This window comes from Pterocles gutturalis, unplaced genomic scaffold, assembly GCF_000699245.1.
Source record: "Pterocles gutturalis isolate BGI_N339 unplaced genomic scaffold, ASM69924v1 scaffold14247, whole genome shotgun sequence".
Classification (NCBI taxonomy): domain Eukaryota; kingdom Metazoa; phylum Chordata; class Aves; order Pterocliformes; family Pteroclidae; genus Pterocles; species Pterocles gutturalis.
Window position 1 is genome coordinate 59,578 of NW_010110574.1, and position 15,780 is coordinate 75,357.

The window sequence follows — 15,780 nt, forward strand, 5'->3', positions numbered from 1 at the left end:
GCCTCGGACCATCTCCGTGGCTCCTCTGGCCCCGCTCCAGCAGCTCCGTGTCTGTCCTGTGCTGAGGACCCCAGAGCTGGGGGCAGCACCCCAGGGGGGTCTCACCAGAGCGGAGCAGAGGGGGACAGTCCCCTCCCTCGCCCTGCTGCTCACGCCGCTGGGGATGCCCCAGGACACAGGGGGTTTCTGGGCTGCCAGTGCACGTTGCTGGGTCATGTTCAGCTTCTCAGCACCCAGCACCCGAAGTCCTTCTCCTCAGGGCTGCTCTCAATCCATTCTTCCTTCCTAAAATAGCCCACAAAAAGACTGGTATGCTTATTTTATAGAAAGGAAGATGTTCACTGCTGGACTTCAAGCAGCCAGTTTAGGACACTGATCCTCCAGTTCGCTGTATTTATGAGGAGGGATCAATCCTTCCAGAAAGCTCTCAGGAGGTCAATGGCCATGGCTGGCACCCAAGGAGATGAGCTTTCAAAGATCACACAGGGTTGGATCCATCTTAGTGTACATGGGTGTTGTGGCTAATCAGTCATACCCTGGAAGTATGAAACCCAGTATGGAAATGTACGGCGATCCCAAATAAATTATCTAGTTCTAGATATCTAGTATCTCAGATTTCTGCAAGATCTGAGGCCGTACGGACTCGTTTGTACACCGGCCGTGGCGCTTTTGTGCTCCGCTCCCGTTATCTCATCTGTGGTCATCTCACAAGATATCTTCCAAAGATGTCTGATGTCGGCAGTGCTCATTTAAATTGTAAATTTCTGGAGTAGTTAGCAAATAGCTTATCAAAGGGTTTTCAAAGCAACGTTATGTTGCAAATTCCCTTTGTTAAACTCCTCTGGCTGGGCGGCAGGAGGATGTCATTGTGTAGTCTTCGCAAAATTTCTGGTGACAGCAAGCACGAGAAATATTCCGAAGATGGTATCATTTTTCATGCGCTTTAGACTAATGACAAGGTATGATGCTTTTCTTGGCTTCGTGAGTAAACAACACATCCTCTTGATAAGAGAGGCTATCATGTCAGATCGAAAAGAAATTAATCGCTTGCTGTAATTAGTTACACTTTGTGCAACTTCTTTCTGTGGAGGATCAGTGGGCTGGATGTGGTTTTTTTATAATGGTGATGGTGTGTCTGCTTTTAAAAGTATGGTTTTTAAAAATCAATTTGAAGTTGATGACTTACCCTGTTATTTACAGAGCTGTCTCTTCAGCTGCCTTTTCAATGAGAGGCGTTTCTCTGGAGCGGCGGAAGGTATTTGCTTGCTCTCCGCGTGGTTAAGGCTGCGCAGGGCTGTGTAATAGCCTTAAAAACGCTCCAGTGCATTGGTGCTGGAAGGAGAGGGTGGATTGACAGGTTTTGAAAGGCGAGGGGCTATGACAGCTCTGTTACGGGTATGGAAGTGTAAGACGTAGACGCTGCTCTTCCCGCGAAACAGGAGGTTTTGTATCAGGGTAATGATAGAGCCTTAGAATAAGGCGGATTTTTGAGCTGGGAGTAGCTGTTTGAGGTTAAGAGTGTAACCTGCAACTGGGTTTTCCTCTTTGTTTGTCAAATAAGTTTAAAACAGACTGTGCTGGACATTTGATAGGATTGCATGTGAAAATCGGGATCACCCTGAGGAGCGTTATTCCCACCAAGCACGCGGGATGGCTCACGGACGAGGGGCTGACGCTGGGAACCACAACCTCACTCTGCACCAGCCGACCAGGAGGTGATTCAGACGGGCTTGGGCCGTGTTTATACCAGCATCCCAGAAGGAAAGGGCTTTGTACATCTCAAGAGTCCCTGCAAACCCTTGGAGGGGATTTATGTATTCCCTCTGTGCCCAGGGAAATGGGGAAAACAAAAGTCTGGATCCAGGAGGGACTTTTCTGAGCAGATCAGCTTATCTGCTACGTGCTTATGATGCTATAAGAATGCACACGGTGTAAAGCCTCCTGGTGAAGGTCTTGCTTCGTCTCTGTCTACAAGGGGCCTTTGGACTGGATGTGGGTGTAACAGGGCATCTAGTCCCTGCTGGAGGACAAGCCATGGAGCCGAGTTTTCTACTTGTTTTGTTTTTTCCTTGGGAGAAACCAGGACTTCTCCAATCTTGCCATTTCAAACTCTTAGTATAGCAATGTTCAGTAAATTTTTCTGCTTTTTTTTTATAAATTAGCAGTAAGCTTTAACCTAACCGCTTTTCCACGTGTGTTACTAACTGCAGAATATTTTAAACATCTCACACTCTTTTCTTTTCCTGCACAATTCCATTTTACTAGCAGAGTTCTGTACCTAGCGGTAGATCTGGATCAGCAGGTGTCAGCCATCCTGACACACAAGCGGGAGCGGAGTCATGCTCTTGGAGAACTTGGCACTTCGGCAGACATCTGCTCGGGTGCTTAACCCGTGAGCCGTACGTCAGCGTTGAAATGAGCCTTGGAGTCAGTAAGGGATTTAATTGTGAGCTGTGTTCACCCAGGCTTCGTCGTGGAGGAGAGCAGGCAGGCGACAGAATCCCTTATGGCTTCTCTGTAAACAAATCTTTAATTCATGGATTTCTGGGTGTTAGAGGATTTGCAGGAAAAAAAAAAAATGGAAGTCCTTTGCATGAGTCTTTTTAGTAGTTTTGAGAAGAGCGTGGCAAGGTATACGTGGGATCAGTCCTGTCCTGGTGCACAGGGCGTCTGCTGGCGCTTGCCGTTCATGTTTGAATTCCTCAAAGGAGTCTGTCAGAATGATGGCAGGTGTACCTCTGAGATGGTTTCCGTTCAGATCAGGGGTGTGCTTTTGAAGCAAATCCTCCAGTTGTCCCGCTCTGTGAAAGCATCAGGAAGCACAGAAACCTGGTTCCTTTCAGATAATTTAGAAAGTGCCTTCCTGGGCGGGGGGTGAGGCAGTGGCCCAGGGTGCCCAGAGAAGCTGTGGGTGCCCCATCCCTGGAGGGGTTCAAGGCCAGGCTGGATGAGGCTTTGGGCAACCTGGGCTGGTGGGAGGTGTCCCTGCCCATGGCAGAGTTGATGATCTTTAAGGTCCCTTCCAACCCAAACCATTCTAGGATTTCATGAAATATTCTTCTTTCTTATCCACCAGTTACTCTTTATAGCATCTAGGTGCTCTGCAGAAGTGATTTCCTCTACCCAAGCATGGTCTTTTATTCTCCACAGTTGGCCAACTCTCACTTTATTTTTCCCTTCCACTTGTTGTGATCTTCAGAGCTGCCTTTTCTAGATCATTATCAAAAATGGGATTTGAGGCAATAACGTGTTGTTACCGGTCAGTTCGCAGGGTACTTGCCTGGGTGGTTTTGTGTCTTTAGTACTATCTGAATGAGTAAGAAAACACTTCCTGCTGGTTCTGTAGAGCACATGTAATGCTCTACTCACTCAACATCAACTCTTTCAGGTCCACTCCTGTTGCTCCGCACAGTTTGCCCATGTAGGCAGGTCCTGTGCGGTGCTGGAAAGAACTAATTGCTCAGGTCCACTCCTGTTGCTCTGCACAGTTTGCCCATGTAGGCAAGTCCTGTGCGGTGCTGGAAAGAACTAATTGGTAATTAGCAAAGAAGTTGACTGCTGCTTAGAAGACCCATATTCAGTAGACATCTCAAGCCATTTTTTTTGCAAAGCAGAAGAGACAGGGACCTAACCCAGGTTTAGTGCAGGCAGATGCAGAGCGACTCATTCTACATCAGCACATTTGTAACTGGAGCTGAATTTCCATTAGAGCAAGTCCCTTGGTTAGAGGCAGGAGTTGCTGCCCCCATTGATTTTACAGCGATTGTGGAACTCGAGTAACTCAAGCACCATAGGTTTTAGGCTTCTGACTTGCAAACGGGGATGGAAGGCTAGTTCTGTCCCATTGGCAAATCAATTTCTATTAAAGTAGTCGCGTGTTTTATCTTTAATATGTCTTTGGTAGCAGCAGTTCTTATCCAGTAGTGCTAAAATCCATCTAGAATTAAATTGGCCTTTAAGAAGGCACTTCATGTTTTTTCTGAATCATAATAGTTTGTGGATCCATGAAATTGGTTTGGGTCTGTTCAATGTGTTGTTTAAATATTTTAAAATAAGTTTTCCTTTTCTCTTTTCCTCTTTCTATTCATCATCGCTTCTTCTCTTTGACCAGATTGAATTAGTCAGAAGAGATTATGTTGCTAATGGTGGCTGGGAGACCTTCCTGTCCTATGAAGATCCGGAGCAGGATATTCTTGTTGGCCTTCTACGACTGCGGAAGTGTTCGGAGGAGTCGTTCAGACCTGAGCTGAAAGGAGGTGTTTCCATTGTCCGGGAACTGCACGTGTACGGGAGCGTGGTCCCCGTCAGCAGTCGGGATCCTTCCAAATTTCAGCACCAGGTACTCCAAGCCATCGTCATTTTTCATTTGTGCCTCTTTCTTGCACCCTCCTCCCATCTCCCCCATATAACTGGAGAATAATTTTATTTAATATCTGCGATTTGTCCAGTTGCTGTGAATTACAGTCCCCTGCAACAGAAACAGGATTGAACCTGAGCCCCTTCTTGCATTTCCCCTGCTGAGATCATGCTGCTGCTGAGTTTTCCCTTGGGTGATCCTGTGCAGGCAATTGCAACTGCTCTGAGATTAAAAAAAAGGCATGGCTGAGTGCTATGGGCGTTGCTTCATGCCTGTACAACATGAGTTCCTGTATGCTGGTGCGAATTTGACTTCCAAGTACTCAACATCTTTGTTTCTGGAGTGTCGTTCCTTTGATACACTGTACGGCACGTTACACTTGACTGCAAACTGAGTGAAAGCAAAACAAAGGGGATACAGCCATGTGCCTCTTTATTTCCTTCTAAAATTCGTCTTGTTTGATGGACAAATTTCACTTCTGAATTAATTACATATGGGAAGGTGAGATTTTACTTGGTACTACCCAGTTTTCTTTCAAAGGCACATTTATTGAATACATTGAACCAGAAGAAATCCAGCTCCGGTTCCGAGATGTTTATCGGTCGAAGCGATTTGGTGAGACTCCCGAGTAAAGTCTCTGACAGTTTTTTGCTTCAGACACACTTGTGAGACCATTTCATACTTATCTGAAAGCGTGTGAAGAACGGAGTGTTTCTAATTCCTTGCAGCGACTCGCATGAGGCTGGTACATTATCCTCCTGCTGCATGCAGCATGCTGTGGCTTGCAGTGAGCAAAAATGGGAATTTAGTTTTGCCCCGGTAGGTTTTGAACCTTTAGACTGAGCTTTTAAAAAAGCAATCAGTTTGTCTTCATCGCCAGAAGTGCTCAGGGCGGATGTTTTAAATTAACTTCCTTGTATTTATTAATCTTTCCCTGAGTGTATGCATTAAGATGCAGTTTTGGTAGACGCTGACGATGTGTGACCATGAGGCAGTGGCGGGGGGAAGAGAAGTGGATATTTCCACTATAAAATAATTAACACTTAAAAATCTAGGAAGAAAAAAGCGGTCATCCTAACTGTGTTTGGAAAAAAAATAAATCAATTTAAAGTAGCCAAGTACAAACATGAAAATAGCCTGCAAATGGAAATTTCATGGCGTATGACGCACTCGTGTTCTTTCGGAGTAGGCAGCGTTCAAGAGGTTAATCGGAAAGTGTTCTTCACAGTTGTGGGGGCAATTGCTGATTAGAAGGACATTTGAGAATGAAGATTTCTGTGTGTTATTTAAAAAATGCCTGTAAGTGTTAAATGTTTTTTTGAATTAAACCGCATCTGCTTCAGCGTTGCCACAGCCCCGTTCTGTACATCTTCTCAGGAAAACAGATGAACAAAGAGCCGAGTATAGTTCCTGCATCCTAATGGTTAGGAGTGAATTAATCCAGTCAATTATTCCAAGATATATAGGGCAACAACGTTGTTAAATAGAGTGGAAAGGCTGCTCCCTTATTTTGCAGCATTATTGTGATTCCAGTTGCACTCCCGCTGTGCGAGATTTCCAAACGTAAATAAAGGCATGGATCTGCTCCAGGATATTAACATCTTCTTCTGTGATTCCTTCTGATCTGCCATCTCCTGTGTCATGAGCGGAGCCTAGGAGAGCAGCACAGAGCTTGAGCCTAGCCTAGGGTCGTGCAGCGGGTTGATGCAACCTCAATGGGCAGCCCCGCCAAGCCCTGCGTGCCTCAGTTCTGCATCCCGAAACGAGCACACAACAGCTCCTGACTCCTGGAAAAAGGGGTGGAAATAAAGACGATGAGGTGCTAAGGTGACACGTATATCAGAAGGGTGACCAGCAGCAGCGCCTGTCCCTGGGTCCGTAGTGTCCGGCCACAACGACTGATGTTCCCCATCAGAGTGGCACTGGGATCCTTCTGCAATCCGGCGGCGTCTGGCATTTGTGCTCTGGCTTTGTTGACTGCCCTAGCACAAAGCCAGGTCTAGTAAGGTCGTCGTTAAGATGGGTGATTGTTTAGGATAGGTTATCTCAGCGCCAGGAGTTACGGGATGCCCACCCAGGTGACTGACCTTTGTAATTAGTTGCCTTTGTAGTTGCACCAGGGGAGGTTTAGGCTGGATATTAGAAAAAATTTCTTCACTGCAAGAGTGCTCAGGCATTGGAACAGGCTGCCCAGGGCAGTGGTGGAGTCACCATCCCTGGAGGGGGTCAAGAAACGTGTAGATGTGGTGCCTGGGGACATGGGTTAGTGGGTTGGGTGGGGTTGGGTTGACGGTTGGACTTGATGATCCTTGAGGTCTTTTCCAACCTTAATGATTCTATACCATCGATGGATTGAACTTCATTCTGTTCCTGCCGTTGAGAAGCAGCCAGACGCTGGAACGGCCGATGAATAATTTCACGATCAGAAAAAAATCCCTGAGAAAGCTCCGCTGAAAGCTTCGTGTTAGTATATCTCTTCTCAAGCCCTCTCCTGCAATATTCAGCAATATTCCTGATCACAAGATCCTTCCCGTGCCAAAAATATGAGTCTTTTGCAACTGTACTAATGCTTACATTCTGACCTTGCTTATTCTTTCTATTTTTACTGAACTTGTCTTTTCTTCCTGTTATTTCTCCCATTATAGGGATTTGGTATGTTACTAATGGAGGAGGCAGAAAGAATAGCCAAGGAGGAGCACGGGTCATGGAAAATTGCTGTAATTTCAGGTACTTTTGCTTTATCCCTTTTTTATATATATATATATCTTAATCTGAAAATAAACCCCCTGCAGCCAACACCACTGCTGTGAACGTTCATCATATTAGGTAGAGAACGAGCATCAGCAGATGCTTCTTCGTAGCTTTGTCCAGACAATGCTGTTCTCGTAAGCATCATACCAGGGGACACGCCGCGGGGAACCATCCCTCCGTTAGCACCGAAGGAGCCAGCCTGCGTGGCCACGGGGGTCCTCCTCCTCCCACCACTGCTATTTCCACCCTCGCTGCGTTAGCTCCGTGGCACGTTGTGATTGTCGAGCGGCTGCTTTCCGGAGCTGATGAGGATAGAAAATTGCCAGCCTCCATTTGAGAGGCTTTCTGCAAATACCGCCATTAGGCTGGCCAGATGTGCTTTTAGGATACATTAAGCATTATTGCGAAGAAGGGAGCTATATAAGAAAGAGCCGCAGCCCGTGCTCCTGTTTCATTTTCAAGGCGTTGTGACTAAGGGGAGTGGCATCGGTTCATTGCGTGCGTGTGAAGGCAAGGTCGGGACTGCCTTTGTGTCTTAATTTAGCTTCTGTTAGCAGCTAGGGTAGCTATAGAAAGCTTTTGCAGGCGTCTAGGTTAAAGAACTGGGGAAGGTGGCGGAGTGCATGGGAAGAAAAACTCTTGGTGGTGGGAGATTAACATATGCTGGGGGACTCCAACTGAATAGCTGTAATATAGACCTCTAAAATAAAAAACCAAAAAAACCCTGTTGCTGCCCCAGTGAAAAGCCCCGAAAAGCAGAAATCCCCAACGTTGATCCAAGCTGGTGAGTGCTGAGGTGGAGAGCTGCTCTGTGTGTTTCCAGCTGTGCAATGTCCCAGGATGCCAAAGTGCTGGTGACAAGGGCCAGCGTGTGAGTGAGGACAGCGTGCAGGCAGCAGCCAGATGCTTAGAGATAGTTAATTGTATGTTCTCTGGATTCCCTGCTTCTTGTTTGCTTACGATACACGCTGCTCTTCTTTCTCTGTTGCTGCTGCATGGGTGTCAGTTTGAACTGGGAATGTTGTATGCTCAAGACACATGCGTGCCACCTCGCTCCTCAGGTAGGAGAGAGGCGAAAGTGAAAATTATTTCTTTCGGTTTTGCTGGTCGCAGCTTGGCTTGGGATGCATGGAGAGAGGGGGTCGCAATTCCTCTGTGCTGAAGAACACTTCTGTTGAGAAGAATAGAAAACATACAGCAATTACTAAAAAATTATTTGTGAAAGCATTCACATTGCTAATTTTAGCTGTATTTTAGCGAGCTGATGTGAAGAAGATATTCTTCAAGCAGTCTTGTTTTGCTGCATGCACAGTTTGTGGCATCTTACTAAGACCGTGTCTGCAATTTTTTTTTTTTTTCAATTTTTTGCCTCGGAATGTGAAATACAATATGGTACAATTTGTCTTTGAATACAGAACGCTACAGCATCTGCAAAGACCACAAGTTTTCCAGCTGTTTCCTTGGAGATGTTACCGCTTGAATTTCCGTTCTCCTGTAGCTTTTATCTGAAATAAAAATGCAGCCAGAAGTTCTTTCTCCATTGGAGGGTAAACTTGGTTTTGCTAATTTTGGTTTCAAAATAGATTTTTAATCTGGAAACCAGACCAGGTGAGGTCTCCAACATATTGCAAAATTTCGACTACTTTCCAGAGAGAAGCTAAGGGAGATCGGCTTTGAAGACATCCCTCGTAGGGCTCGCTCTCATTAGTGCTGCGTGTTTTAATGAATGCTAACTCAATAGTGCCGGAAGATGCCAGCTCTCTCTTTGGGGAAGGGTCTCTGCTCCGTGGTGATGCAGGACTGCGTGGGGCAGTGCTGGTCCATGGGGCTGAAATGTTCTCGGGGCTCCTGCCAGTCAAGTCCCAGGGTGGATGGTTGGATTTCTGTACTCTTAACAATTTTTAGGGACGTTACGTCTGAGTAGCAAACTCTTTCTTTGATTTCTTCAAAAAAGGAATTGATGTGTTTTTAAGACAGGACGGCATGAAGGGTTTTCAGTGTCGTTAGAGGTTAGGGCTCATCTCTAAGATCAGTTCAAGTTCAGCTCTCGTTAGAAATCAGCAGCTTTGCGTAGAAATCAGCAGCAGTCGTCATGGCAGGAGGGTTGAGCTAGATGATCTTTAAAAAGGTCTCTTCCAACCCAAACCATTCTGTCACCATCTGTGACTGTTCCTACCCCGGCTTTGAGTAGGGCCATCTCATACTGGTGGTGCTGGGACAGCCCATGTCCTAGGGACCCCAAGCGACTGTGTGCCAGAGCCTTGCTCTGCACTGCTAATCATAGAATCCCAGGATGGTTTGGGTGGGAAGGGACCTTAAAGCCCACCCAGTCCCACCCCCTGCCATGGGCAGGGACACCTCCCACCAGCCCAGGTTGCCCAAAGCCTCATCCAGCCTGGCCTTGAAGACCAGAGATGTTCCTGTCTCTCCAGATGCGTGAGGCCAGACGCCCATCGCTAGCTCATGCAGCTGGTGAGGACCCCACTTATCCTCCAGGGAATGAATTTGGGGAGCTGGGTAAGTCTGGAGGCATCCGGGAAACACTGGCTGATTATTTGCCGCAGCCTTGGCTTGAAGCGTGGCTTGAAGCAGGGATCTGGGTAAGTCTGGAGGCATCTGGGAAACGCTGGCTGATTATTTGCTGCAGCCTTGGCTTGAAGCGTGGCTTGAAGCTGGTTGGAAATGCATTTAACTCAAGCCAGATGAAGGTAAATTCAGATGAAAGTGTCTACGTGCAACATCCAAACCAGGCGGTACAGTTACGAGTGCTTGTGAAAAACAGGAAAAAAATAAAAAACCCACCGTATGACTAATCTGCTTTTAGCGGGGTGACATTAGAAACCCCTCTCTGCTGTCCAGCTGATTTGCTGCCCATCCTGATCAAGGTAGTATTCAACATTTCCTGACCTTTCGGGCTGTGGCCATTGCAGCCTCGCTCAGAAATGTTTTCCTCCCCGGCAGAGCATGTTAGCTGCCAGAGCCAATTTCCCTTTTGTCCAGACTCCCTGGAGGACTTGGAGCATCATCTTTTCGTCCCCAGCCTCTTCTCGCTTCCTTCCCTCCTGTAACCTGGTCAATACTTTTAATTAATGCTTGTTTCACTGCCTTGTAAATGCAGACATCCCCTTCGTTTAGGTCAGGTCTTGTGTCTTGTCCTTGCCCGTTTCTTGCTTCGAGGAGGGTTACAGCTCCTTCCCCCTCGGCGGTGAGTCAGCGGCGCATTTCAGGGTGTTCGCCGTCAGGCAGTACTGTAAAATCACTTGATACCAACATGCAAATGGAGAAACGAGTGAGTAATTCATGAATGCCTCCTGATTGAGATCAGTAGGACCATAATAATCCGTTTGGGGTGACTGATCCTGACATCTTTTTCTCCTAAGCATCCTGCAGCAGCCAGGAATCGCAAGGTTGTGAGTAGAAATTAAAGCTAATACCACCTGTTTTCTGTCGTCTCCACGAGAGATAAAATCGTTCGTTACAGCCGGTGACTCATCTCCCCGTCTGCCGGGGCTGCTGGAGCACGCTGCCTCGTGGCTTTAAGGAAACTCTGCGACTCTTGCCTTCGCCTTTTGCAGCGAGGGAGACACCGGAGGGTCAGAACTTTCTAAAAGTAAAGGTGATGCGTCGTAGCAGTGTTAAATTCACCCGCGATGAACGGCATTAAGGAGAGCTGGCAAATAAATCAGAGGGAAACTTTCAGGGCACGTTCAGCGGTTCTCTAAAGTACCCTAATTGCCTCGTGTCAACAGCCTTTTGGTCACCCTCAAAGTAATAAATTACTTGAGTAATCGGCGTCTCGTAGTTTATATTGGATGTTGATTCATGGGCTGCCTCCGAGATTGCCAACGGCCCGCGTGGACTCGGGAGAGCTGGGACGAGGCTGGGAAGCGTGGCTGGGAGGAGGGATGGGGTCCGGGAGGGCTCCCTGCAGTTTTGCTTCCAGCGCTGGCTGGTTATTTTTAGAAACGCCAATCTTCCTAGCTGTTAATAAGAGAAGAAGTGGTCCAAGATAAGGGGAAATATGGGAATGTTAATGAATTGACTTTCTGATGTTTGTCTGCTTCAGATTGATGGCCTTTGAAAAAAAAAATTAATTAGGGGGATTTGGAAGAAGCCAAGGATAGAGCTGTGCTAGGGGATTGGTGCTGTGGAATAGCTCCTGTGTGCAATCCTCTCGTTCGTAATGAACTTCAATTTTGAAGGTTTAATAATGTAACAGCTTTGAAAACAGGCTTGACACTGTATTAACAGGGTTTTCGGTGCGGGCGTGAACAGGAATATTGCTGTCCTAGAGCAAGGACACTTCTGCAGGAGCCAGCATTCTGCGAGGGTGTTCTGGTAGGAAGGGGTTTGATATAGATACAGGTCTTTGTGAGATATGTTGTGGTAATGTGGCCCTAACTTCTGCATAATACAGACCAGAAACTTCCACCCATCCGTGTTTTGGGCAGTGGGAACCTCTCTGGATTCGTTAAGGCTTTTGTGTGGTCTCCATCTGCGAGAGCTTTCCTCGGAGTGGGCAGAGGAAGAACCGGTAAAACAAACCCACAGAAAATCCGGTGAGCAGGAGCTGAACGTATGGGGATCGCTCCTTTGTGCGTCTTCCTTCCTCAGCAGCCCTTTCCCCAATCTCAACCCAAACGATTGTCAAGTTCAGAAAACCCAAACAACTAAAAAACCCACAAATTCTGCAATTAGATTGGGGAGGGAGTATTTAGAAATCAGATTAAGGACGAAATGAAGGTGATTTCCATCCTAGTGACTTGTAATACTCAGCGGTATAAATAGCATTGAATCAGAACTGTGAGCAATAGCAGTCTTCGGGGTTTTAAAAATAAATATTCTTCTCTTTCATGGGAATCTTCCTCTCTGACTGGCACTATTCTTACACTGCCTGCAAGTGGTAATCCTCTTTTTCAAGGCTGCACCAGGGGTCAAAGGCTTAAAGCTTGCTCTTAATCAAAGCTTTGAGTGTAACGTTGGTCGAGTTGCAGGTTTCATCTTTCTCGTGTTTATCACCCAAATGTGATGCACGCTTGCAGTCCAGCTTTTCAGCTGCTGCTTTAGCTGAGAATTACTTCTGGCTTAAGGCAGGCTTATCTCTGGTGTGTTGTGTTCATCCCTAAAGGCTGTTACAGAAAAACTAACGCTCCTCCCCAGTTTACCAGTCCCACCCTGCAAACTGGGGAGCGTTCTGCACCCCATCAGCTGCCATCGCCCCATGGATGAGAGGACCTCTCCCTGCCGCACGGGGCAGCAAGAAGATTGTCCTCTCAAAGCCCATCCAAAGCAGGGCTGCACCAATGGATGCCATCAGTTCCTGCGCTGCTTCAGAGCACGTTAGTGTGCACTCCTATGGAAAAAAAAAAAAAAAAAAAAATTCAGACTTTCTCAGTGGGCTCTTTCCAAAGTATTTTCTTCTCTCTCCTGTTCCTGGAGTAAACAGGTTCAGCCAAGCCTGTCTTCTCATCGTAAGTCTCTTTTAGCTCTTAGGGATATACAATTTACAGACAGAAAAAGGAAAAAGATGTGGCAGGATTTCAGGATTGCTGTTGCTTCTAACGGCAGCACCTAAAACCACGCAAGGTTACTTTCAAACAAAGGAAAATCTGAGGTCCCCCTGCATCGGGCACGCGGGAGTCATCGCAGGCGATGAACCGCGGAACGAGGCACAAAGCAAGCCAGGCTGCACAGCAGCTGCCTCCCGCTGTGCCTGGTTAAACATCACTTCATTTGAAGAGGACCGGTGGGAGAACTGCATTTAATCGACTACGGAGTAGATGACAAATGCATTAGGAGTGCATTCGTAAGGGGGGATGAACATTTGCGAAGAGAGTTTTGGATTTCTGGGGAAATGAGGGTGCTGATGGGATGGGAAACGGTGTCAGCCAGTGATGCTCTGGTTTCACATTGTGCGCGATGCTGTGGCTACACCTCTGCTATTGCCGCTGTGCGGGTTCGCTGCTCTGTGTAAAGTTTGGATGCTAGTGATGCTGGATGCTTGGGAGCCTGGATGCTTTGGAGCCTGGATGCTGAGATTACAAGGTAAATCCTTCCTCCCAAAGATGCAAATCTCACATCTGGACGTTTGCCCAAACCACCCAGAACTGGATATTCCCAGGAAGGAGGCGGTTCTGTGGCCTGTTTGCCGTGTGCGCAGAGCCAGGAGCGTGCTGGCCGCTCCTTAGCGGTAGGGAGGAGGTGCCCCCACACCACCTAAATCAAAGAGCAAAGTGAGAAAGCGAGCGGCTTGTTTATCATGAAGTCGTTGCTCATTTAAGGTAATTTTCTGCATGAGTGGTGCCTTTCTACTCCTCTGATGTGAGCAGTATATTAGTATGCAGGCTTGGGTAGCTGAATGGTAGACCCTGGAGGCATCACTCCATTATTCAGAGCTCTGGGGAGGTCTGATCTGAAATGTCTGTTTTTCCATTTTCCAGCATTTGTAATTGCATGTGTGTTTTCTTTGCCTTTTGTTGGTTTTGTGGTGTGTTGGTTTGGTTTTTTTGTGTGTGTGTGCTTTTAGTTATACCTGCTTTGAATTTGCATCTTTTTTTCCCTTTAAAAAAAAGCCCTCTCCAACCTAAATTGCACTAAAACAATTTAAAACATGTCACTCCTCTGATGTCCATGAGTCCTTAGGCACTAAAAATGTACAAAACCTTGGTGTTTGAGGCCAGCGGATGGGCTCATAATGCTGAATTTCTCATCGCTTCTTCCTTTTTGGCAACAGCTGATGCTTGAATTCTGCACTCAGGGTTTTCTCTCCTTTTGGTAGGATGATGCTACTCGGATCCCTAACGAAGCTTTCTCTTCCTCTCCTCTTTTCCCGTTCATTCTCCAGACCTGGATCTGTTTCTGTTTGGGATGGGATTTTTTTCTTAGCTCTGTTTTGAGGCTGTATCTCGCGTTTTGCGGTCCGTAGGTGTCAGCTCTTGCCAGGAGTCGGTGGCAAGCCGTCACATGCGGTGACTCAAGCAATAGGGTATTTTTTTAGCAGAAACCACATGGCATCCAGAGGATGATTTAGGACAAACACGCGTTCCCCTCGTACCTGTTGTCTCTTAGCCAACTTCCAGCATATTTGCTTCAGACTCTGCCCGAAGAACACGAGCACGCTGCAGCGGAGCGGATCAATGTGACCTGTCTGACGCTGGGTGTAAATATCGAGTAAGCACGCAAACATCTTCTCAACCTCCAGCTGTTTTTTGCCCAAGGACTTCTAGAGTCAGAGAGGGTGCCTTTGTGTATCTGAGAGCCCTCCAGGGATTTTTTCTGCCTTGCCAGTCTGTCTGCCTGCAACAACTGATAACTTTCTCTCCCCATCCCTTTCCACGAGCATTTCAGGGTCGGTTGCACTGCCTCGCTGTTGTACCCTGAGCCTGGGAGGAGAAATCGTCTGGTCCAAGTGAAGCTGGATGAAGGACAGTCCTCATTTAAAACCTTTCCTCTCTCTTCACCTTGCAGGTTCCTATTGCCTCTGTTTTGACTTTGCTACTTGACATCCTATAATTAGCCCCTTCTGACCCTAATCCTGTAGCAAGTGCTTCAAACCATTTCTTTAAAGCAGCACCAGTGATGAGTATGTGAAATGTGAAAATTCATTTATATTAGAAGTCCTGGGTCCTCCCTCTCCTCAACGCCAGGAGCAGAAAGCCCCAGGCTGGACGTGCTTAAACATCCTCCCACCTTGTGCATCCTTTGTGTTTCCTCTGAGCAGCACCTTGGTTGTTCTGATGTCCTCCTCCGATTTTGGTGGTTACCTTTGGCGATACGGAGAGGTTCAGGCTTGATAATAACTTGAAACATCTGGATGGTCTTGAAGGTCCCTTCCAACCCAAACCATTCTGTGATTGTATGAGTGCGAGACATCCACCGTCAGAGCCTGCCTGCGCCCGGGCAGCCTGGCTTTACGCTGCTCCTCCCGGCTCCGAGGATGCTCTGGGCTGTCACGCTCTGCTGGGTCTTCACCAAGTCCTTCGTCTCCTGCTCCTCTCTGGGAGAAGGGCTGGGGTTGTGCCAAAGTGACAGCCTGTCCTGGCACCAAAATATCTTTCCTTTGACTCCGTGTGTAACGTTACTGTTCTTGTTGGGTTGGTTTTTTTTAAAGGATATGTCTCCTCCTGTCCCAGGGACAGCTGCCAGCTTTACGTGTGGATTTTCAATGTTAACATCCAAACCCCAGTTGTACTGTCCACCGCCGCATCTGTGTGTCCTTCACGTGTCTTCAGTGCGTGAAAGCCTTTCCTCTAACCTTCACACCACTGGCACATGCAGAGCTCAGGTACCTGCCTCCAACATCACTTTCTATGGACACGGCAGAGGTTGGTGGTGTCAGTCCTGGTGGCATTTAACAGGGACAGTGCACTGTTTATTTATTTTACCTCCATAACCTGAAATTCTTGTATGAAGCTCAGATGGGGCTACCACTGACTGTTCACTTTATTCACAGCAGAGGAATTGAAGGTGTCCAGCTACTGAGTAGCTGCCTCTACCCCTGTCTGCCTGCCCTAAAGCAGCTACCAAAAGGAGAGGGAGAACACCATGGTGTCCATCACGGGTTGGTGTCTTACTGATTGTTGTAAAATCATAGAATCACAGAACGGTTTGGGTTGGAAAGGACCTTAAAGCCCATCCAGTGCCACGCCCTGCCATGGGCAGGGACCAATCCC

General features: G+C 47.2%; 1 protein-coding gene across 1 annotated transcript in view; it reads left to right on the top strand.

Annotated features, from left to right (window-relative positions):
- Window positions 1–15,780, top strand: part of ELP3 (elongator acetyltransferase complex subunit 3) — an 85,502-nt gene that overhangs the window by 59,395 nt on the left and 10,327 nt on the right. The window contains exons 13-14 of the mRNA XM_010073441.1: window positions 4,112–4,339; window positions 7,003–7,084. Of these exons, the coding sequence (XP_010071743.1) occupies window positions 4,112–4,339; window positions 7,003–7,084 (310 nt within the window). The remainder of the gene's footprint in view (window positions 1–4,111; window positions 4,340–7,002; window positions 7,085–15,780) is intronic.